Source organism: Symphalangus syndactylus, chromosome 12 (assembly GCF_028878055.3).
Source record: "Symphalangus syndactylus isolate Jambi chromosome 12, NHGRI_mSymSyn1-v2.1_pri, whole genome shotgun sequence".
Lineage (NCBI taxonomy): Eukaryota > Metazoa > Chordata > Mammalia > Primates > Hylobatidae > Symphalangus > Symphalangus syndactylus.
The window spans coordinates 121,736,861-121,762,046 of NC_072441.2; the positions used below are offsets into that span (position 1 = coordinate 121,736,861).

General features: G+C 41.9%; 1 protein-coding gene across 2 annotated transcripts in view; it reads right to left on the reverse strand.

The window, feature by feature from the left end:
- The window catches only part of ASTN1 (astrotactin 1), a 311,909-nt gene that overhangs the window by 70,521 nt on the left and 216,202 nt on the right, over positions 1-25,186 (reverse strand). For both annotated transcript variants that reach the window (XM_055254545.2, XM_055254543.2), the window contains exons 12-16: positions 18,606-18,772; positions 15,387-15,581; positions 13,348-13,475; positions 5,757-5,861; positions 3,031-3,219 (exon numbers count right to left, since the gene is read on the reverse strand). In XM_055254545.2, coding sequence (XP_055110520.1) covers positions 3,031-3,219; positions 5,757-5,861; positions 13,348-13,475; positions 15,387-15,581; positions 18,606-18,772 — 784 coding nt within the window. The remainder of the gene's footprint in view (positions 1-3,030; positions 3,220-5,756; positions 5,862-13,347; positions 13,476-15,386; positions 15,582-18,605; positions 18,773-25,186) is intronic.

Consider the following 25,186-nt stretch of genomic DNA (forward strand, 5'->3'; position numbering starts at 1 on the left):
ATGGGGACAGGGGAGGTTGAAAATTTCACTTCTGAAATGTTTTACTTGCTCCGTAAAAACAAATTAAGACAGAAGCCAGGCGTGGTGGCTCACGCCTGTAATCCCAGCACTTTGGGAGGCTGAGGTGGGCAGATCACCTGAGGTCGGGAGTTTGAGATCAGTCTGATCAACATGGAACAACCCTGTCTCTACTAAAATACAAAAATTGGCCAGGTGTGGTGGTGCATGCCTGTAATCCTAGCTATTCTGGAGGCTGAGGCAGGAGAATCTCTTGAGCCTGGGAGGCGGAGGTTGTGGTGAGCCAAGATCACGCCATTGCACTAGAGCCTGGGTAACAAGAGCGAAACTCTGTCTTGGAAAAAATAAATAAATAAATAAATAAATAAGAAAGGCTTCATCAGACTTACCTTGAGCAAGATGATCCTCAACGTTGGTATGGCAAACCACATATTGTTAGCATGATAAATAAGTGCCTGTTAAATGGGAGGCTGCCTTCTGAAGATCTGGCCCAAAACACTCATCTCTGAATTTTCCTCAGTCAGGCATAACTAAAGCAAGTTACATATCTGCAATAAAACCCACATGGAAGTCACCACCTCAGGGGGGCTTTTACACCATTACTACCACCACCACCACTGTCAGTGACAACAAAGCAACAGCAATAGCAAACACCTTTAGTGCCTACCATGTTCTTGGCTCTGTGGCTCTTGGAATTTAAAGTTGAATAAGGCAAAGAACCTACTCATGAGAATTCTATGACTTTGTAGAAAGAAGGGGAGACTTTTACCAAATACCTAACCTGAGAACACATCCTATGTAAAGGAAGATTCATAAGGATTCCTAAATTGTCGGGGCTGGAGAACTAGAGAGGGCATTACAGATGAGGTCCAGATAAGTGATTGACTAAAGTAATATCACCCGGATAACTCTAGACTTCCATCCTTAAGTCCTGTGCTTTTTCCATTTAATTTCACACTGGTAAACTTCCTTTCCTATTCAATCCATATGTAATTTTAGGTATCTAGTCATAGGTACAGAAATAAGAAACAGAGAAACCCATTTTACTAGAAGGGTTTTCAAGTCAGAGCAGGCAATAACATATAATCAAAGGACTCAAATCCAAAAATAGTGTCCCTTGCATGTCATGGAAGGTATAGCCCTCACAGCACACTTGTCACTCCTACGGTAAAGTTCCGTTCTGTATCGGCCCTCTCAGAGAGCAGGACAGAATATCTCCCTTTGTCTTATGCATGTGTCATTCTTTATCAGTGACATTCCCTTCTGCAGCATTTTGGAATAAAAGGAAATTGATACCTAAGGAGGAGAAATATATTTAAAGAACCAGACTAAAGAAGAGAACACATAAACCCTATAACTTAGAGGTAAGTTTTAGGAATGAAGGTGGTAAATAGAAATTGACGTAGACCTACTAAAATGTTTGAATGTCTTTTAAGATTAGTAACAAGCAAGGAGCTTAATATAGACCATATTTCAGAGAACCAAAGTCAACACTTAGACTGTGACAAAACTAGCCCCTGAGTGGCAAGAAAGGCTTGCAATCAAGATGAGTAGGGCATAATGCCAAGATCGTGGACAGAATTCCCTCTTGGATTCAGTATTTAACCTTAAGGACACTGCATTGCTTGGGAGAGAGGCAAGGTCTAGAACTAGGAGCTCTTGGTAGGGTCAGACTCTTATCTCCCAGAAATCTGAGACCCTGGCAATCCTTGAACCACTGGCAAACAGAAACAGAAGAGGATTCAGCCCTCTGGTTCAGTCCTCAGGCTCTGGCATGAAAACATAAGAAAGCTTTGCCAGCTGGAACTGGTAGTATCTACATTTGCTTATATTACATTGCTCTCTTGGCAAATTGGAATCAGAACAATGCTAAGATCCTAAAGTTTGAAGAGATAGCAGAAGCCTGTGGTTGTATTTCTGAGTTCACAAGAATCAAGGCTTGAGGGGAATGAAGGACTGCAGCCACTGTAGCCCAGACACAAATGTCTTGTTTCTTCTGGGAGAAAGTGCCCAGCCAGAGGAGAGGCCATCATAGCTCTGCTACCTCTTGAGCAAGGCAAAACAGGAATTTGTGTGGAGCTCAGAGAACCAACAGCACCTCAGTCACAGAGACATACTTGCCCCTGTGGCAGCCCTGCTGACAGCAGAGGTCCCTTGTCTCAGAGGAGACCTTCCTTGGTCATTGAGTCTTAAAATGACCCATTTCTTGAGTTTTTATTGTGCTAATTCATCACTTGCCCTTTGGCAACTCCCATATCCACAACTTGGCCTCTTCAGAATGCCATGTGGATAAACTCAAGAGAAATTCCATGAATGGCAATTCTAAAGCAGTCTTGGTTGATCAGATACAAATATACCGGCCGCTATGCCTGCTATACCAGAGGGTGAATCAAGAAGGTATAAAAAATTCCAATTTCTTATACTTACTTGAACTGAATACTAACTTGCTGTCAAGACAGTAGACAAAGATTTATTTGTGAGGCTGTTATTCAGAGTTATATAAACACTTGGCCAATAGAGATTCCCTCATAACACAAATCAGTCGGAAAAATGAGCCTACGCAGAGGGCAGGATGAAGCAAGAAGGGGTTTACTATGTATGTAGCTGCTATAAACGGATTCCAGGCAGAGTTGGGTGTGACTCCTGGAGACTGAACCACGCTCACTGCTTCTTCTCTCCTACTTTATACAAGCAGTCTGATACTTTGTCCTCCCTAGGGTAGCAAAATGGATGGTGGCTAGCAAGAACTTTTAGAGGACTCTGTCTGTGATAACTAACATAGTAAGCTTATAGTTTTGACCCCATTCTGAATCTAAAATTCCCTAAACACTTTGATTTTGAGATTTGTTTTGCAGCCAAACCTTGGAAATGTTAAAGATGGGCACAGAGCATTGGGGGAAAATCTGATTGAGTCCTGTTACCACAGACTCCTTAAAATGGGTCTTATAGATTGTATGCAGGCAGCCGGTACTGGCATGAGGTATGGAATTTGCCAACAAGCGTGCCACTCACCTTTACTGATGTCTTCATACTCCAGCCAGAGTCGCCGCTGGACCTGCTTGTTTGGGTACCAGATAGAACAGGACTCCTCAAAGCCGTAGATAGCTTCCTGGATGTAATGGTTGCCGAACTGGTCCAACAGCGCCACAAAATCTGCACGAGATGTAGCCCCATCCAGCGAGTGGAGAGCATTGCTGAGGGCTATGGAGAGGCATCACCCAAGGGTAAGAATGAGGGCTCACATTTTGGGTATACGGATTCCCAGGCAATTCAGTCCCAAACATGGAAGTGCCTGTGTGGCTCAAAGTGATGTGGGAGAGCTAGCTAGAAGTGTCTGGTGAATGTTTCCATTTAGCTAAATCAGACATTTCAGTTCCTAAGTGAGTATCTTTTAAGCCAGTTGGTTGTATTAACTTTGTGCCAAGTTAAGCAAAACATTGCCAAACCTCTACTCCTGCCCTCTTTAAATCAATGTTTTTTTTTTGTTTTTTTTTTTTAAATCACAGGTCATGACATTAAATCAATTTAGTGAGTTCAAATAATAGCATTTGAAAAAAGCAAAAACAATTAGCGTAGTCTAAAATAGAAACACAAATACCAGCCGAGAACATTTCACATCGTGAAGATAAAGTATCGCTTCATGAAACTTCTGTTGTGTGCATGTGGGAGTATGTGTACGCACAGGGTCACGATACAAAATGTATTCTAACTGTGGGTAGTGACCGAAAAAGGCAATTGCAAAATACTGCCTTCAGATGCAGACATGGGCAATGAGAAGACAATGACAGAAGAAAGGAAAGTCACTAATACACTCCTACTTTATTGCAGAAATTCTAAAATAAAAGGACTGGAAAATGACAAACGGAAGAGAAAACTTGTTGGCCCCCTCTCCCCCAACCCCGCAGGCAAATCTTCTTGGATTTGCTGTCTCTCTTTAAGAGAATTACTGTAGGGCCGGGCGCGGTGGCTCATGCTTGCAATCCCAGCACTTTGGGAGGCCGAGGCGGGCGGATCACGAGGTCAGGAGATCGAGACCACGGTGAAACCCCGTCTCTACTAAAAATACAAAAAAATTAGCCGGGCGCGGTGGCAGGCGCCTGTAGTCCCAGCTACTCGGAGAGGCTGAGGCAGGAGAATGGCGTGAACCCGGGAGGTGGAGCTTGCAGTGAGCCGAGATTGCGCCACTGCACTCCAGCCTGGGTGACAGAGAGAGACTCCGTCTCAAAAAAAAAAAAAAGAAAAAAAAGAGAATTACTGTATATCTGTCTGAAAGAGGGGCTATGGTAAATTTTCCAAATCCAATACCTTTTGGATCTAGCTAGCTTTTCACAGTCTCCTTTTCTACATACCTGTCTCCTATCAAGGCAAAGTAAAGTCTAGCTCAGCTTGAGACCTCAAGTGCTGAGATCCACCTCACAGTGACACCATTGTGTGACTGCGGATGGCATGTGGCAACAGCGATATTCGACTGTATTTTTTTTTTTTTTTTTTTTGAGAGGGAGTCTTGCTATGTCGCCCAGGCTGGAGTGCAGTGGCATGATCTCGGCTCACTGCAAGCTCCGCCTCCCAGGTTCACACCATTCTCCTGCCTCAGCCTCCCGAGTAGCTGGGACTACAGGCGCCCGCCACCACGCCCAGCTAATTTTTTGCATTTTTAGTAGAGACGGGGTTTCACCATATTAGCCAGGATGGTCTCGATCTCCTGACTTCGTGATCCGCCCGCCTCGGCCTCCCAAAGTGCTGGGATTACAGGCGTGAGCCACCGCGCCCGGCCGATATTTGATTGTTAACTCCTGATATGCACAGCATCTGTGCTGGGTGCACACTGACTATGTAAATGGAGTAAAGTCTCTAATGTCGTATTTTCCTAGAATGAAAAGTAGCTTAGTTCTTTCTAGATGTGCTCCACCAGAAGAGTTTCTGTCACTAAGGTCCCCATCCGAATCACTTCTTGCCAAGAACTCTTTTGTGTTAAAAAAGAAAAAGTCCTGGGTCCCCTGTGTCCTATGAAAATCTGCTATATCCTTAATGCATTATCTTTATGCACAAAACTTTACCCTTTGTGAGTTTCTGTCTCACTTAACTTCATAACTTTTCTATTTGTCCTCTACCATTTATCTTCCTCCCATTGGCCCTAAGGCTCTACCTCCCTCTTCTGACTCTAAAACCCTAAGTAAGTTTAGAACTCACTACTCCTTAACTTACTAGCTATGTAGAGAGAGCTAATATCTATTTCTCTCTCTCTCTCTCTCTCTCTTTCTCTCAATCTCTCAGTCTCTTTATTTCACTCACTTGCTGTTTAGGAGGGTTAAGCTGCTTTCTGATTTTCCTTCCCCCCTCTTTCTTGCTCTCTTTTTTTAGTTCATTGTATGGAGTCTCTAAATTATGCTCTTTGCATTTGGAATACTTAATTCTGTCAATTTGTAAAGTCTGCTTTTATGTATCCTCTCCATATACTGGATGAGCCCAGGAAAAATTATACCTTCAATGGCTCCAGTCTTGCCCTTTCCCTCTCTTCTGTAATCCAAGATAACACGTGCAATGTAATCTCTACTTAGAAAAGAATCCAATTCTAGCCATCTGCTCTTCTGGATACATCTGAGTAAATAGCTAACACATCTCATGCCGTAGCTACATTTTAGGCTGCATCTACGACAATGAGACCAAAGGCTTCTCCCCTTGGAAAGGACTTCTAAGTTCCAGGGAAGGTGGGCAGGATAGCCCACAGCAGTGCTCACCCTGAGAGATGGCCACTTGGTTGAGTTTGATGTGGTACATCACAGACCGGACCTTCCAGTGCTGCAGCACAGGGTACCCAGACACTTCACTGAAGTTCACCATCCCTAAGGACAGAAGAGATATAAGCTCAGTTCTGAGACTGATTCATAAGTCCCAAGTCAAAAAGCATGACCCACCTCTATGAGGCGAAGTGTTGTAATTGTGAGAAAATGATGAAATGTTCCTTGATGAAGAGAATTTCTGGAACCGTAGTAACAGCTATCATTTATTGAACCCTTACTCCGTGCCAGGCATTTTGCTGAGCACTTTGCATACATATATTAAGCCATTTGATCCTTGTGGGACAGTTGATATTATTTGAATTTTATAAATGAGAAAATTGAGGCTCTAAGGCTGGCTATGTTACTGTAGTAGGTAGTTTCAGAATGACAGTCACTTTCACACGCAATAACTTCTTGTTCCCAAAAGCTGACTACACTCTCTCTGGCTACCTGGCAAATAGATTTTTGGTGCCCAGTCATTTTGTCTGTAAAGTGAGAGGCTTAACTGAGATGACCTCTTGCTTCCTTTTCAATTTGGATTCTTACCAGCTGTGTGATTTTGGGCCATGCAACTCATTTGTTTGCATTTTGATATCTGAAAAGTGGGGATAATGGTATTCATCCTATCTAGTTTATAGGCAGGTTGTGAGAACAAATACAATTATGGGCGTAAAAGTACTTCGAAAAAAGATAAGGTCCCTAAGACACCAGGTAAGCCAGGATGGGGCTCCAGATGAGTCTGAGGCCAGGCGGCAGTTCTTACTCATTCTGCTATAATATCCCCATAGCAAATTTATATTAAACTCTAGGCTTACTGTAATACACCCAATTTTTACTCTGTTTAATGGTTGCAGTAATTGACTCAGCTCACATACCTGATAACATTGATTTTTCTGTCTCATTTAACTGATTTGTGTTCAGTATTTAAGTTTTAATTACTCTCAGGTTGATAATGCTTATTTCTTCTTTACCAGAAGGAACAGTATCAGGGTAACTAAATCATTAAGGGGCAGGAACAGCCAAATATTGAGTGCCATCTCTGTGCCAGACATTGTGATAGTCATGTGTTTTCTCCTTTTTACTAACAGAAAAACTGAGGCTCTGAGAAGTTAAGTTAGTTGTCCAAGGTCACTCTCAATAAACACAACCTTACAGCCTCTTAGTGATGTTATTAATGGGCTATTCTTCCTTGAGTACCTTGAAGAAAGAGTGTCACCCTGTTTGAATTCTAGCCATTACTATAAATATAAATGCTACCAAAACAAAATAATTTGGCCATAGGAAAAAAAATTGCCTTGCTAAGTTTAGAAAGCCAATTTTAGCTTTATTTCTATGCTTAATCTTTGCTATATGTGTAAGTTATAGGAGTACATACACACACTTGCATATGTGTGTACATATTTTTATATATACAAATATAAGGGCAATATATAGTAAATTTATATATATTATACATAGAATGTGTGGTGTGTGCACATGTCTACAAATATAATGGCAATAATTCATATGTAGTGAATTATCCTGCCATTTTGACCCATGTTTCTTTCAGGCTAAATCAACTAATTTAATGCTTAAACTGGATGAAGAGTAGGTAGGATTAATTAGCTGCTTGTCAACCCTGATCAGATTAGGTGAGTAATTGCCAAATTTTCATTTCTGTGTGAATCACATGGGAATAATTTTTGGTAAGGCGAAAAGAAAAAAGGTCAGGAAAGATGCTTAGTGAATCAATTGCTTAAATTTTATCTTAGGCAATCAAAGGTAAGCTACCTGAAACTAAGAGAAGGTTTTTAGTATTCTTTTCTTTCAAATATTCTTTTAGGGCATTAATCTTTGTGACTACCAACAGTCATACTACTACATACTTTGACTTTTAACTTCTACGTTAACTTCAAAAGCATACCAATGGAATTCTAACTTTACAAGCTTAAGCCTTCAGTCACATGCTTTAAAGGTACATTTTATTAGAGCATAAGATGTGCATCATATGTAGAACTATTTAATAACAAGTATTGTATAGTTAGGTCAGCTCAGCAGCTTTGCTTTTAGTTTGAAAAGTTTATTTATAAAAAAAAACAAGCCCACTAAATAAAAATTTTTCAAATTATTAGGCAAAGCCATCTTTAATTGAATTATTTCCTAGGTGAAAAAGAAACAGGAAAGAAATCACAAAGCCTGAGCTCTAAGGCTGGCTGTGTTGCTGCAGTAGGCAGTTTCAAAATGATAGTCACTTTCATACCCATGACTTCTTGTTCTCGCGACCTAACTATCCTCTCTGGCTACCTGGCTCAGGGATCTTTCAGTTCCCAGTTGTTTCATCTGTAAGGTGAGAGTTCTAGGTGAGATAATCTCTTGCTTTCTTTTCAGTTTGGATTCCTACCAGTTGTATGACTTTAGGGAGGCCACTCATTTATTTGTGTTTTCATATATGAGAAGTGTAAATAATAGTATTCATCCTATCTACCTTATAGGCAGGTTGTGAGAACAAAATAAAATTATGGGCATAAAAGTTCTTTGAGAAAGCTGGGCGCAGTGGCTCATGCCCATAATCCCAGCACTTTGGGAGGCCGAGGCGGGCAGATCACTTGAGGTCAGGAGTTTGGGACCAGCCTGGCCAACATGGTGAAATTCCATCTCTACTTAAAAAAACAAACAAACAAAATAGCCAGGTGTGGTAGTGTGTGCCTGTAGTCCCAGCTACTATGGAGGCTGAGGCAGAAAAATTGCTTGAACCCAGGGGGCGGAGGTTGCAGTGGGCTGAGCTCACGCCATTGCACTCCAGCCTGGGTGATAGAGCGGGACTCCAGCTCAAAAAAAAAAATAGTTCTTTTAGAAAAGAGAAAGTATCATAGTATCATACACATACATGGCCTCCATAATGTTATCATCATCACCCTCCTTACCTCTCTCTCATCATACCTAACTCCGTAAACTTGGCATTTCCTAATTGGTGCTTTTGTTATAACTTCCTCGGCTTTTTAGTCCAGAACAACAGAGGGAAGATAAAATAAAGAAACAAGCACAGATGTTGGGTGGGGAAGAGGGGTAGGGATAACAGTGTTCCATATCCACCCAGAATGGGCCAAACAACTGAACTCCATTACTTAGCTCATCAACATTTCTCCTGGATGCATTTATGCCACACCATAGTCAGGGAACAGTTACATAACTGTTAATGCTTAGAAGTGTTTTTCCATGCCTACTTACAGATAATAATTCCATTAGTTAAAAAGAAAGGGGTATCTTAAAAGATATATATTTTCTAGGTGAGCCATATGACATATTTCTCAAGCTGCCCTTGACAGGCAGTCAGGTTCAATTTTTTAAAAAAATTTTTATTATTTTGGGACACATTTCTGCTGAATGACTTTTTTCAAGCAAATATCTCTCACTATGTCTTTTCAAGAAAAAACATTAATTTTTCCTACCTATGCTTGAAAAAAGAATGACTGAACAGACTTTATGGGCAATATTCAAAGCAAGAAAAAGAAAGAATGAGGAAGAAGGAAGGAAGGAAGGAAGGTCAGGAGGAAGGAAGGAAGGAAAGAAGGAAGGAAGGGAGGGAGAGAGGGAGGGAGGGCGGGATGGAGGGAGAGAAGGAGGGAAGGAGGGAAGGATGGAGGGAGGACACTAGCTTTTTCTTGTTATTTTATCTGAAATGTCAGGGATATATGTATATTGCCCTGAAGTTCTAAAGCCAAGAGTCCATCCCCTTTGGATGAACTTTAAAAAATTCTGAAGAGCCCAGGGGTCTAAACCTTCACATAGATTTAATGACTGTGTCACCCAACAGGCCTATGAATGCAGCCAGCAGCCTCCTCTACCTCCTCTGGACTTCCTTCTCTTTCTCAGCTGAAAGACTGAATATACAAATGGACAATGGCCAGATTATACATAAAAATAGAACTCTGACTCACAATCCGCAGCAACCAGCTCAGAAAACCAACCCATTATCTAGAGTAATCAGCCTAGGAAGCCAGTCTACTATCTGTAAGTCAAACTTATAGGAAGTCAGACCACTATCCATAACAGCCCAAGAAGCCAAAAAATAACCGCTATAACAATTGACACCAAACAACCCGGACTTGATTAATAGCTGACAACTTCCCTATTTTTTTTCCCAGTTCCACTTAAGTCCAACCAGAGAAAGTACAATATGCACCCCTAACTAATCACATAGGACGCTCACTTCTAGTTAAGCCACCTACAACTTTCTCAACAGACAGCCTCCAATATGGGCATACTTGAAGCCTTTCCTTTTTTCTCTCTAAAGCTTTTCCACTCCTCTGCCTGCCTTTGAATCTCTGCCAAAATACAAGTGATGATGGCTATAGCAAGCCTCCAAATAAATAGCCTTTGCCTGTTCTTATTTGCTTGGTCTTTGTTTACTTCCATACAACATATAACACCAAAAAGTCCTGTTATTTTGATGAAGAGGGAAGCCAGCAGCAATTTAAGACATGTAGTTCAGTATTTTTCAGTGTGTTCTTCAAACTGATAATTCTGCAAGATAGAAATAGGTGTTATGTGTGAAAATGGTTCTCTAGTTAAATAGACTTGGGAATTGCTGGCTTAAAGTGAAAAGGATTTCTTTACTGCAGGGCTTCTAGGAAACTTCTCTAATGTTGAGGTGTTGTCTATTGCTGAGAGGAAGATACTCTTTCCAGACATCTTTGAAGGCAGAATCTGTTTATGAATGGAGCTCTGACTTTTCATAAGAAAAACAACAAATAAAAAAATGCTTGGAAATGCTGACATAGAAGATTCTTAAGATCATTTTAGCTCTAAAATCCTCTAAGCTAAATTTATGGGAATTATGACCTATAATAGTAGATAGAGTGAAATGATATAAGATTCCCTGTATAAGTCTAGGAAAGATATAATTAAAATGTTCCCAGAACTAGAGTTAACATGGGGAAGATTTGGCCAATTATCTCTTTAATAGATTCCTCCAGTTATTCCCGGCTTTAAAACAAAGCAAATCCCTGCTTACATCAAAGGAAATATGTGATCTTGGCTTAACTGGTGCCACTTCTTAATAAAAATAGGTTAAAAACAAAGGCAAGGTAGAAAAGTAGCCAGGTCAAGATTCCCACACATTTAGCTTAGGGGATTTTAGAGCTAAAGTGATCTGAAGCTTAAATTTTACTGCCTCGGGATCATCAAAATAAAAGTGTCCCATCTGGGCATCCTTCTATTCCTTTTGCCTCCAATGGGCCAAATTAGGAGAGGTCCAATGGCATGTGGAGGAAGAACTTTCTATCGTGAATGAGGACCAGGTTTGGATCTTTCCTTGTTCCCACAGAAGGGGAGTCAACCACATGTTTTTCTGATGTTTCTCAGCTCTATCCACCCTCTCCTCCCCAAAAGCTTCAGGTAACATCCAGGACTTTTCTGGGTATCTCATAACTGAAGTAAAATCTCTTCCCTCCACCATAAGTTATGTTGTGAGAGAGGTGTCCTTCAGATCTTTAAACAGAGCCACATATCTTATTACTGGTGTGGCACCTACGCTATTTGTATGTGCCACCTTGCACGTCTTCAAGGCATTTTACACACACATGCGGAATGTGTCTCCCAAACGGTGTGGCAACCAGGAAACTAGATTCCCTAATGCCAGAGATGCAGGCTTTAGGGATATGTCCAGAAGCTGCAATTTAATTTCTTCAGGTGTATGTATGTGTGTACGTGCGTGTGTGCATGTAATATTTCATAGGGCAACTGATTTTGAAGAGATTTATTGCTGGTCCAGAATATATTTAATTGTTTTTTCTCTTACTCTTTCTTTTCTATAGGGTAGATATTACTTCATAGTTTTCATACTATCTTCTTTTTTCCTTTAAATATTTATTTATTCAACACACATAGATCTCACTATGGGTCAGGAACTGTTCTAAAAACTTTACAAATACGAATTTATTTATTCCTCATATCAATCCTATTAGGAAGATAATATTAGAATGCCCATTTTTATAGGTACAAGAAAGCGAGGCACAGAGAAGTTAAGTACTGTGTCTAGATCACACAGCCAGTGAGGAGCTAAGCCTTGCTGCCAGGCTCCAGAGCTGAGGTTGTTAATCTCTATGCTATATTGTATCAGACAGACCTATACCTCATCCCATTCAGGTCTAAACTCACATTTTTAGCACAACTTGATGTCTGGAAGAGACCTACCCTTAGCTGAACTCATTCTTTAGAAAAGGAAGAAAAAGGGAGAGGAAGATGTGAAAGGAATATATCTTGGGCCCCCCAAATCACTAAGCGCAAGGGAAAAGTCAAGCTGGGAACTGCTTAGGGCAAACTTGCCTCCCATTCTATTCAAAGTCACCCCCGTGCTCACTGAGATAAATGCATACCTGATTGCCTCTTTTGGAAGGGCTAATCAGAAACTCAAAAGAATGCAACCATTTGTTTCTCACCTATCTGTGACCTGGAAGCCCCCTCACCTCTTAGAGTCTTCCTGCCTTTGCTTCCAGTTGTCCCACCTTTCCAGACCAAACCAATGTACTTCACGTATATATATATATTGATTGATGTCTCATGTCTCTCTAAAATGCATAAAACCAAGCTGTGCCCCAATCACTTTGGGCACACTGTCGTCAGGACTTCCTGAGGCTGTGTCACAGGTGCACGTCCTCAACCTTGGCAAAATAAACTTTCTAAATTAACTGAGACCTGTCTCAGACTTTCTGGGTCTACAAAGGTATAGAATAAGGAAGACAGAATGAATAGGGAGAAGAGTAACAGAGAAACATACAAAGCAATCAGTGGAATTGAGCTCATGTCTAGTCTTCTAGCAAATGTTGCCAAATCTCAGTCAGCCGCCTCTCATTAGTCCATGGGACACCTTGAAGTCTCTTCCTTGGACCAGGAGGTGCCAGCTGGGGGTCTTCCGAGGCACAGGCAAGCATACCCAGAGATTCCTGGCTCTTCTAATTAATCTGTGTGTTTGTTCCATAATGAGTCTGAAGGAAGAATACTGCTGGGCTCAAAACAATACTGAGGGGCAGGCATTATTATCCCCATCTTATGATGGGGGACCATGAGGCCACGTGAGACTCTATTGTCTAATGGCACACAGCTAGAAAGTAGCAGAGATGCAAACGCAGGGTCATGAGACAACGAAACTGTCATTTTCTATTTCCTCATGATGCTCGGTAAATACTTGCCAGGAAACCCAATAGCGATGATGGATATTTAGGTGAGAGTAGCAATCTAGCTTCTCTCTCTGCCTCTGTGACCTGGTCACTTCCTCTAATCCCCCAAGAACTCTAAGCAACTATTATCTTATTTGTTTTCAATGCATCTCTGTGAAACTAACAAGAAAATACACTATTAGGACCACTTTGCAGGAGATTATATGATAATATCAACAATTTTATTGAAAAATATTCCTACTAGCATTCAGTTTTATGGCTGAGCTTTTATTGTGAATCAAGGAAATCACTGGCTTAGAAACCAAAATAAGTGAGGTCAAACCTTAATTTTATGAAACTGCAGGGAGCTGCCTGTTTGTGCCAGTTGAATAAAGTTGAGAAGGCACACTCACCAGTCAGGAAGTCAGGGTCAGGGGTGGGCTCCGAGATCTCCTCTAGGCATTGATTCTCCAGGGGGACAGTGGCCACCACAAGACCATCTGGCAGTTGCTGGTCTAAACCACGAGCAAAGTTGTTTTGCCTAGAAACAGGTAGACCTTCATTTCTGAGTGTTCAGGTGAAGCTGACTCCTTCCTTTTTTTTTTTTTTTTTTTGAGATGGAGTTTCACTCTTGTTGCCCAGGCTGGAGTGCAATGGCGTGATCTCAGCTCACCGCAACCTCCGCCCCCCAGCTTCAAGCAATTCTCCTGCCTCAGCCTCCCGAGTAGCTGGGATTATAGGCATATGCCACCATGCCCGGCTAATTTCAACCTATAATGTAAAATTATTTTTTGGGGGGACATTGTCTCACTCTGTCACCCAGGCTGGAGTGCAGTGGCACAATCATAGCTCACTACAGCCTTCACCACCTGGGCTCAGGTGATCCTCCCACCTCAGTCTCCCAGGTAAAGGAAACTACAGGCCTGTGCCACCACACCTGGCTAATTTTTTGCATTTTTTGTAGAGATGGGGTTTCACCATCTTGCCCAGACTGGTCTCAAACTCCTGAGCTCAAGCAAACCACCCACCACCTTGGCCTCCCAAAGTGCTGAGATTATAGGGGTGAGCCACTGTAAAATGTAAAATTCTTTCTGAACCAAGAAGTTCCCCTCACCCTGAACCCCATCGTAAATACATGTCAGGAGTAAGACGTAATGGGCATGGTTGGTGGGGTGAGGGATGGCGGAGATGGGAAATAAACCAGCTGAAAATATCTACCAAAAGGGTAAAGAATATGCTTTCCTCTTTCTCAACTCAGTCCCTACTTCCTGACCTCCTCTTGATAAGGTCTAGACAGAGTCAGTCTCATTTCTAGACTACAGTGAAGACTTCGGTCACCACTAGATTAGTGATGACACCTCACTTCTTGCCTTTGGCAAACCAATTCCCAGGCTAAAAGGGGAAATGTTAGTAATGTCTCCTGTCTACGACAGAAAAAGCAGCTGATTCCAAAAACTGTCTTGAAAATTTACTATCAGTTTGCTCATAAGAGTGTAGGCCCAGGATGCTGTCAACTGCTGGTCCATATCATAATACTGACATCCTCCTCCTCTTCCTCCTCTTCCTCATCATCATCTCCCGGAAAATATTTTCCTGTGGGTTCTAAGAAGATGTATTTAAATAGTCCAAGGCAGAACAGGGACAGGCATTGAATGGAGAATCACCTGGAAATATTCTAAATCAATGATTTGAAACATTTTATTCTCAGGATTCCTTTACACTCTTAAAAATAATTGAAGGCCCCAAGTAGCTTTATTATATTTATATAAAAAGGCCCAATTATGTCTATCAATATTTACAATATTGGAAATTAAAATAGAAATTTTAAAAATTTATTAATTCATGTAAAAACAAAAATGAATTCATTCAATATTGACATATTTTATAAAACATGAGAGAAGTAATATTTTATATTTTTTGCAAATTTAAAAATGTCTAACAATTGAAGATAGCTGGATTCTAACATCTGAATTCAATTTATTGTAATATCTTGTTTGGGTTGGAGTATGGGAAGAAAATTCAGCCTTTCTGTAGTTGGAAAAGGCAGGACCTTGGATATGCCCTGAGAGGGTTCCGGGGAACCTTAGGTATCCTTGGATGACACTATGAAGACTGCTGTTGTAGAGTGACTCACACACTGATGCTTCCATTCATAGGGAAATGGAGCTTGAGCATTTTCGTGTGGGCTTCCATGCAAAATCTTCAAGTTCCTGCCTGGGCAAAGTAAAATCTCATTTAACACTTTACTGTTAACCCAAACTAAGCATGGTTCTTGGATTCTAGAAGAAGGAATGTAGACTTGGAGAAGACCAAGGGTAAGAATGTAGTCTATCCCTTTAGGCATATCATATTTACCCTGCTCCAAGATATAAAGCTTTATGCTAGTGCAAAGCTCTTTAGAGAAAGTCCACCAACAGCCTTGAACAATCAGTTCTCTGTATATGAGGTTTACCTGAATGTTCCTTTCAGCACCTGTCCAGCAGCCACTTCCTTGGAATGGTTGTTGTAACCAAAGAACATCTCCCCAAAGAGGGTCTGGTTCATGGGAAGCTCCCTGCTTTCCCCACAGTCACTTCCCTCTGGACAGGTCTCCGTGATGAGTTGGCAAGAACGTCCATCCACACCAAGCTTGTAGTCCTCGATGCACCTAGCACAGAGGAGAGCTCAATATAAGAAGTTATTTCATCAATGACCCATGCAGGCAAGTCAACCCCATATATTGGGAGGAAATGCCTTTGAGAGAATGTTGGGTCACCAAAGATTAGATTTCCAAGTTACATTCCAATTTGATTTTGACTCATTGGTTTTTTAAGCCTGTAAACTGAGGCTCCTTTCATCATGTGATCAGACTAAATCTCTCACCTTTTCTGTGCAGAGAAGTGCTGTCAGAACTTTAGAGTAGCCTCTCCTCTAATAACTGTACAGTTACCCAAATAGGTCGGAGTAAGAATCACTGAAGATAAGCTTGCAGATGAGTTAGCACATTTAAATCCAAGATATTCTAGAGCTTTTCTTAAGAACCATGTAAATGGTCAGACCCTGCGTTTATTTGGAGGATAATCAGGCAGCAAAAGGAATGACACTGTGCTTAAGAAATTAATAACTTTCTAATCTGGTCCTGTGACAAGTCAACTAAGAAATTAGAAAGATTTATCATCTCCTGGCACTGTTCTGTTTGAACATAGCCAAACACAATATCAACCCATAAAGACTCCTCCATTAAGAGTAGCCTTCCTGAACTAAATAGACCCTAGGGCACACAGTGTGAATGCCATGTGCACCATTAACCAACAACTGCTTCCTTGGCATCCTCCTCATTAGGATGGAAAAGCAACATCAATGTTAGTAAATATGGGTCAGCAACTCATAAGTCATTAATTGGACCTTATCTGTAGTTATAGTGAGAAGAATTTACATTTGTTAGCTAAAGTAAGAACTTTTTTCATAAGGCTGTCATTAAAAAAGAATATTGATTTAATCTGAGTCTCTCATTGGACATACACCAAATTTAGAATTTAAAGATGCTCATGATATTAAAGCACATCATTTATTCCTATCCACAGTCATTGTTATAATAAGATAAAGAACTCTGTCTTATGTAGAGGAACAAGGAATAATATAGTGAGAAGCAATATTGTAATAGCAGTGGCTTTGTCCTTTACAGGGAAACCTTGGGCCAGCTGATTAACCTCTCTGAGCTTCAGTTTCCAAAACTGTAGAAACGGGAAAAAAGTAGCTGCTTCACTGGGTTGTTGAGAAGAGTGAGAGACTGCATGTAATGAGCTTTTGCAGTGCCTAACATATAGCTAGTGTTCATTAAATGTTATTATTAGTAGAAGTAGAGGTGCAAATGAGGCCCATGGTCATGCAACTTTAACTGCTTTTTCCATTTACCGTTTATATATTTGTGTGAACAGGTGTGATTAGAGCTCTTTAATTATAAATGTATGTGATTTGGTCTTTATATAAGAATCTCAAATCAAGGACTTCTTCAGCAGGCTATATATAGTACCTTGGATCGTGCTAAACACACGTGTGTCTGATTCTTATTGAAACAGGGAAGAAACCCAGTCCAGGTCCTACTACATTAGTCCAGGAAATAGACGTGACTCAAGATTCCCAGAGGATTCCATGGCACCAGCTTAGGTCTGGGACAGGATAGTGAAGTGGTTCCTTCCTTCAGCAGTAACACAGTGTTTCTAGGAAGAAATCTGAAGCTGGCTGGTTCCCTCTCCGTCCACCTTGAACATCTGGACAGCTTCCCCTTTCACACTGCCTCATCTTCCTCATTCTCCTGACCATGTGTCCCACTGTAAACTCCTTTGAGGGGAAAGATCAGGTCAGGTATCCTGTTCTTTTTCCTGCACCTGACACCCAAGTTTCTCTGTGCAAAGTAGGTGCTCAAATATATGTTTATTAAATAAACACATTTATGTAACTTTGGCTGAATTGACCTCTATTAATTGAAATGGGTCAACCCTAATGATAACATTACAGAGAATATTAAGATATAGAGCAAGCTTCCATTTATGGTGTGAGGGTTTACAAGAAACTGAATATGAAAATGGCTCAATTACAAAGAAATAAAACGAAACACAATAAAATAACATTACATGATTATTCAGCAGGCACTGGCTTTGGGTAACAATCCAGCCTAGTTTTATGACTATAAACATTGATTATCATTGCAAGCCTATCAGACTGTGAGATCCTTGAGGGCAAGAACTATGTGTTATTTATCTTTGCAGCTCAGTGGTCGCCACAGTATGTGGCATAAAGCAAGTTCTGTCCTTAGCAGGCCGGAAGAGGGGGCGGGGGAGAACGGAGAGTGGGGTAAGGATAGACAAGCTAACTATGGCTGTAGAAGACTAGCTGAATCTTTGTTTACTTTATAAATATAGCATAAAATGTCTTTAAATATAATTCCAGTCAGCAGTGTAAATTTAAATTTCTAGAGAACCACAGAACTTTTAAAAAATCAGGGAGGGCCTGAATCTAGTCCTAATCTTCTCACTCACCATCTTCCCAGCTTTGAGGGAGTCACTTAACCTCACTGTGCATTAGTTTTTCCATCTGTAAAACGGGGTTGCATTGCCTGCCCTGCTCCCTCACAGAGTGATCCTGAGAAGAGATGAACTGAGGTAGGTGGGAGAGCTTGTCTGCAAGAAGAGGCTCTTCACACGGAGGAATCACTGTGCCTCAGGAGGATTGGCTGCACACAATGCTGAGACTTTGGGGACAGAATTTAGAAAAGTTTCCATTTGTCGAAAGACCACCCCCCTTTTTTGAGAATTGACTAGTTTTGCACACTCTTTCCCGAATTTTAAACAATGAAAACCTTTTGTCACAAAACATCTAATTAACATAGCCTTTCAAAATACAACTTGGAAAATGCTGGTTTAATTGGAGAATGATTTAAGTAAACCATGTAGTTAACTTCCCCTTGGAGGTAAATTCCCCAGACTCAGTTTCCCCATCTATAGGGTTTGGACTAGACTTAGGTCCCACCCAACTTTAAAATGTTCCCCCTCCAGTCCTAGAGGCTCTTTCCTCAGAGACTAAGGGATGGCCTAGGGTGACCTATTCACTCACATTTCCTGGATTTAGCATTGAAAGTCCTGCGTCCTGGGACAGATGGACGCCAGGTGGCCTCGCTGGCAGCTCAACTCACCCACAGAACATGAGGATGTTATACAAGGTGGGGTCGTCCGGGAAGGGCGCCATCTGCTGGAGGCACAGCTGCTCACAGCCGCCGTTGAAGCCGTCGGAACAGTCCACCCCGATGTGGCGGTCATAGCAGCCGGAGCTGTCCTTCATGGGACTGAGTCCAGACGGGCACTGGCACAATCAGAAAGCATCCACATACGTGGGTGAATCGAGGAACTGAGTTATCTGGGAACTGAGTGTAACCACTGACACCAATTTGTAGCACTCAGCCTTGAAACTATTAACATTGGCAAGTAATCCACGAATTTACCACCACAGCGGACTTCTTTTAAAAACAAGTGACCTTTTTTGACGCCTTGCTTATTCTCTCTGGACACTGATCACACACATTTGCATTAAAGACACTTCCTCCAAAAAGGCTGGAAGAGAGCATTGTAGCAAGACACAGCCGAGGTGTACTGCCCTCCCAAACGGGCCTCTGGCTGGCAGGAGAGTGGAAGCGATGGGCCAGAATGAAAATGCATTTGCAAAGATTCCACTGGGCTACGGGAAGGGAGTGCTGCTGTTTGGCCTTGGTGGTATTAAGAGTTTTTTAAGTGTCTAAAGCCCTTTGTCAACAATGGTACCAAACAGCAATGTTGCAGGGAATGGACTGAGCCAGGGCTTCCAGCCTGAAGGAGGAAGTGAACTTTCCCTGTAAGCTTAGAGGGGGGTTGCTCTCATAGTGGGAGTAGCTGTGTCATCACCTGTGTCAGGGATGCTCTTTGGAAGACACACAGACAAGGGTACCTACTATATGGTCACCCACAGGTGCTGCACTTGGGTTTGGCTGGATGCTTCTAATGCAAAATATTTAGCTTTTCAGCACTATCTTGTCCTCAGTAATATACTCCCCAAGAATTATAGCAAAGAGAAAATCTAAGAAGAGATGTCTTTTCCCAGGAGAAGACAAAACGATTTGGTGAGCAATTGCGGCACTTATCCATAACCTGTTATAGGCCAGGCAGTGGTCTAACATGCTCACTAACTCACAAGACCCTCACAACACCCCCAGGAGGTAAGCAGTATGATCATCCCCATTTTACATATGAGGCAACTGAGGCACAGAGAGTTTCACTTTCCTAAAGTCACACAGCTGCTCCTCGCAGAACCATGCTTGAACCCTTTGTAGGTTGGTGTGGAGTCTGTGACTTAGCTGCTTCATCATTAGCACACACCACACTCAGCTGTTTACACAGTAGTCACCGTTTACTGAACACTTATGAGGAGCTTGGCACTATGCTTAAGTCCTTTAGGTATTTTATCTCACAATACCCTATATTATCCCTATTTAGAGGTAAGGAAACCATTAACATTGCCAGTTAATTCACGAACTCTTCTCACTGCACTGGGCTCTGTTTCAAAGTCAATGACTTTTTTTCTTCCCCATCCTGTTCCTTCTGCTTGTGCAACAGATTCTGTACATTTGCATTAGAACCAATCCTTTCTAATAGGCTGGAAGCAGGTAAATAACTTGCACAAGGTCAAGCAGCAAGAGTCGGGCAGAGCTGGGGGTCTGTCCAGATCTGACTCCAATGCTGGAGCTTTTAATGACTATGCTGTATACATACCACCAACAAGTTATAGCACACTCCTCCAAAACCAACACCAAACTAAAACAAAACTTTCTAAACTCGATGAAACGGTGTTAAACATCTCCCCTCCCTCCCTACTGCATGGTTTGCATTTTCTCTTTGCTGCCAAGCACCTTGTCTTAGTAGCCCACAGCTGCTGCAGGTGTGCCTCTGAAAACTCACCTCTCCTTCCTCCTCTTTCTTAGCTGAAGATCATCACCAGGCAGGATATGCACTGTTTGCTAACACTAATTCTGTAATTTCCCAAACAAATGGCCCCTTGTGGGCCTGCCAGGCTCCCAGCCTGGTCCATCCCCCTTTCTCCCCATGAAGGCAGCTGGAGTGCTGGAAGGTGACAGCATTTAAAGAAGTTTCCAAGGGCGGCCTCGTGCTGTGCAAACCCAGCTGTTCCAGATGATGGTAAACAAGCAAATGAGGCAGCTGAGGATTGCCCCCCATGTTTTGCTAGCCTCCCACTAATCATATTCCTTGGCCACCCAGCTGTTAGGCCAGATGTGCCACCAGAAGGGAGCTGGCTTCAGCACTGTGTGGCTGCCCAGGCATGGATGCGGGATGGAAACATGGAAGACATGGAAGTTTGATTGGAATTGAATGGGCTGCACTGGTTGCCATGAGTTTGGTTTATTTTTCCCTCCTTCTAGACAGCTTGCTAGAAGCCATTAAGCAGATAAAGTCAATCCTCCTTTTATTCCCACCTCATGTGGTTTCAGCCCTTGTACCACCTAGCTACCTCAGTCACTAGCCAGTAGTTTCCATCTTTCCAACCACCCACTTTTTTTCAGAGTTCTCCTTCAAGCATGATTTTTGACAAAGACTTTGTTGAATGAAACATGAGCAGGCTTTGTTTCAGAATTCCAAAACCACATCTTGCCTGGCTTTAACATCTAGGTGACCACTGCTATCCCAAATTGGACCAGCTGAAATTCATACTCTCTTAGGAAACTTGCAGAAAAGACAGTTAGCTGCCTTGTCCAGGTTTGTTTGTTTGTTTTTTTTTTTTTTTTTTTTTTTTTTTACTTATCAGTAAAGCCAAAAATAGTATTAACAGCTATCAGAAATTAAGCAATTCTTTGTGTAGAATAGTCTACATATATTATCTTCAACCCAATAACACAGGTACATTTCATCTTCTACAATTTAAAGATGAGAAAAATTAGACTCCGAAAGATAAGGTAACTTGTCTAGGGTCCCAGTGGTGGAAAATGGCATGATCAGACTTTGGGCCTAGATTGTCCTGAAAGCGTGTGTGTTTTCCATCTACTCCGCCATGCTGCTTCTCTAGTATAATAAAATCTGGATTCATGAGAATCCCTAAAGAAGCAAAGTCAATGTGTCAACAAAGCAAAGCAATCCTGTAGATTTGTTGATTGCTTTAAGGAATTCCCAGAGTGTATTCTGGGGTCAATTATGGATTTGTAGATTCAGCCTAGTATTTTCGTTCTCTCTTTCTTTTTTTCTCTCTCTTTTCAAACACATACGCACAAGCATGCATACACACACACGAAGTACCAAAATACTTAGTGTAAATATTTTAGGACAAAACATTATAAAGTGTCCAGAGTGACGACCTTGATGGCGAATCAAGATCCTCAATCACTGAAAAAGATGCACTTATCCCTACTGCACTGTAACTTCCTTAGGCTGCAGTTCAGAGTAAAACATTTTAGAAAGATTTCCAGAAAATAAAAGGCTAAAACCCAAAATAATTTTCTTCTTAACCCTTGGGAACCAGAACACACATTCTTTAAGGAGTTTCCTAAGGTATAAATTTGTTTTGTTTTTTGCCTGAATCTTCTTTCTGCTGTTGCATCCACATTCTGGGTTCCCTCAAAATCTATAACTAAGCACAAAGAAACCAGAGTCTCCAAACCATGCCCTTCATCCTAGAAGTGTTTGTTGCCAGAGTCCTGTTGTCAGAAAGACATCCTGCCTCCAGGAGAAGCATGCATTTTCTGTTTGCAAGGGCTGGATATTCGTTTCTCCTGGCTGTGGACAATGCCTCCACTTATTCCTTGAAAGAGAACTGTTTGCTCAGGAGAGACCCCCAAGGTCATATATTAACCCTTCTTTGCATAGGTTGTATTTAGCATTCCCAGGGACTTTACAAACTACAGGCTTAAGAAGAAAATTCCATTTATTATGGCAACAGCCCTCCCCTAACAAAAAGGTTGAACAAATGAGCTCACATTTCAGTGACCCCTAAAATACACAAGGTTAATCATCTTTCGTGAGATGCTCATGGCTTCTTGACTAATTAGTGGTCTAAGGCATAATTTGCTAATGAGATTAAAATGATTTTTCCCATTCAACTCCTTTTCTTTGTCGTCTTTCCCCTCTTTTCCTACCAGTGATTTTTGGTTGATTAATCACTTAGGAGGCTGGTCAAATCTCACTAAGACTCACTAAGATGCATACTTCCGTTTCAGATTATGAAGTGGGTGCTCTGTTGGGAGATGAGTATGAGAGATAAATACATGAACATATTCAGGGCCTCTGGGAGAAAAGGGATAGATTCTTGTAGCCAATCCTGCCTCACCTTACCTTAGATGATTCATAAGACATGCAAGTATAATTCCTATTAGAAATAGGTTCTCTTTTACTAAATGGCAACCACACTTCTTTTACAAATAATGATTCCCAAACTTTTTGATGGGCTCTGACGTGCAGGCTCAAGCCATCAGGACTTCTCCCAAGGGGAAAAGTTTGATGGAGTTAAATTTATATTTCAGCAGGGATAGCTTCCTGCCTACATTTCTCTGGAAGCCTCTGAGGCACACTCTTCTGCTTATTGTCCTACAGAGAGAAAGATAGCTGGTAATCTGTGATGGTCTCCACACATCTGTGCTCCAGTAGAGGTGAAATGACACATTTCACGGGAAACCATGGTAGATAGCATGTGGAGGGAAGGGCGGCAGGGTCATTGGGTAATTCAAAGCTCATTAGAGCATAATGCTCTGGCAAGGAAGGTCGTGTGTTCAGTACATGAGAAAGTGGGCACCCGATTTCTCCCCTTCCATGGCACAGACTGCTCACCTGTGTACATTCTTACATCTTACAAAGCTAAGGCATTTTTTGGCCACTTTCAGAATGAGTGTGAAGTTAAAGAAGGAGCATTAGAGCATGGGTTTTCCTCTTTTTTATTGCATTAGAAATCATTTTCAAAGATTCAAACAAAATTTTATATGAAACCTCAATAGATAGACTTGATAAGGGTGAAGATATCCTGGCTAAAGCTCAAAGCAGGGAGGCTGAAGTCCTGCCAGCCAAGCCTGCTCCAATCCCCACTGCCATCTCCCATGGCTACACCCTCCAATGCTGTCCCCGGCATAATCCTAGAAACCTGTGAAGATATCACCTCACATGGCAAAAGCGACTTTGCAGATGTGATTAAATTAAGGATCTTGAAATGGAGAGATTATCCTGGATTATCTAGGTGGGCTCAATGTAATCACAAGAGTCCTTGAAAGCGGAAAGAGGAGGCAGAATTGGAGAGAGAGGGGGATGTGCTACAGAAAAATGGTCAGAAAAATGCACTGTTGCTGGCTTTAAATATGGAGAAGAGTCATGTGCTAAGAAATCTGGGTGGACTCTAGAATCTGCAAAAGGCAAGGGAATGGATTCCCCCTAGAGCCTCAAGAAAGAATTGCAGTCCTGGTGGCATTTTGATTTTAGCCCAGTGGGACCCAAGTTGAATTCTCATCTACAGAGTTGTAAGTCAATAAATGTGTGTAACTTATAGCCACTACATCTGTGGTAATTTGTTACAGAGGCACTAAGATTATAAGTACTCTTGAAAGACCCTATAGGGCTCACTCAATACACCAGAGATCTGCTGCTCTTGTACATCACCAGTAAGGAACACAGCTCTTACCTGGCACACTAAGAACAATGAGTAAGAGTTGGTCATCAGCAGTGGGTAGCTGACCATGATGCTTGGAACCTTCATGAAATTTCAGCAATCCGTGGCTATTGGAGAGCAGTCTGGTTTGGAATGGTGTGACTGTGGTTTGTACAGGTCTGTGCCTTTCACGGATATTTGTTTCCTGTCCTCAGAGACTATATAAACAATAGGGCAATTAACTGTGTAGCAATTAACCCTGTGGGAGTCCATGCATAACTGAGAAACATGTCCTGCTTCCTAGAAAGAATGAAGGTTGAGCAGCCTATGCGGACCAAACAAGAATCCCACCTGTCAGGTTTGAATCCAGCCAGGAAAATATAAGGGTATATGCTCTGCCTCTGCCCACATCTCTGCTCCTTCCTTAGGTTCCTTAAGAGTCAGCGTGTTCTGAGTTTCTTATCTCTCTCTCCTTTCATAAAAATAGGCCTTTCTTGGGAAGCCTTTCAGTTCAGCACCCAGAGGACTAAAGGTAAAGTTTCTGTGGAGAGGAGGAAGGCGGGCCAATGCTCTGCAAACTGCAGTTGGTTCAGCTGATACCTTTGTCCCTGGTCCACTTCCAGACGACGAGGGACCACTCTGCTGATATATCAGAGCTTTAGGACAGCACCGATGCTCACTGGAGATGGGTCAGGCTTAAGGTCAAGTTTCTGACCTTCTCAGTGGAGTCACAAGGGTCATGATGGGAATCAGCTTTCACCCATCCGTCCTCCTGCCTCAGGAAGCCTACGCTTCACAGCCAGTGAGAAAAAGGAAATCGAGTGTGTCTGCCAATCCGCCTGCCCCTCCTTCTCCAGAAGCCACGTGGTCCAGTGGCTTCAAAGTGTTATGCTAATACCAAGTGCTGGTATAACTGGGTGACTTTCTGCAGGGGCTCCAATTCTAAAATGCAGCAGCCTTACTGCAAATGCATATTCATCAGAACTATTCCTGCTAGCTCTGTCTCACAGATCAGTGTTAAAAGTACAAAAAACCATCAGCATAGCTACGTGCCAAGTAAAAGGGGCTAGGATCACCAACAGAAGGCATCTGACAGGCAGACCCTGAGGGGCT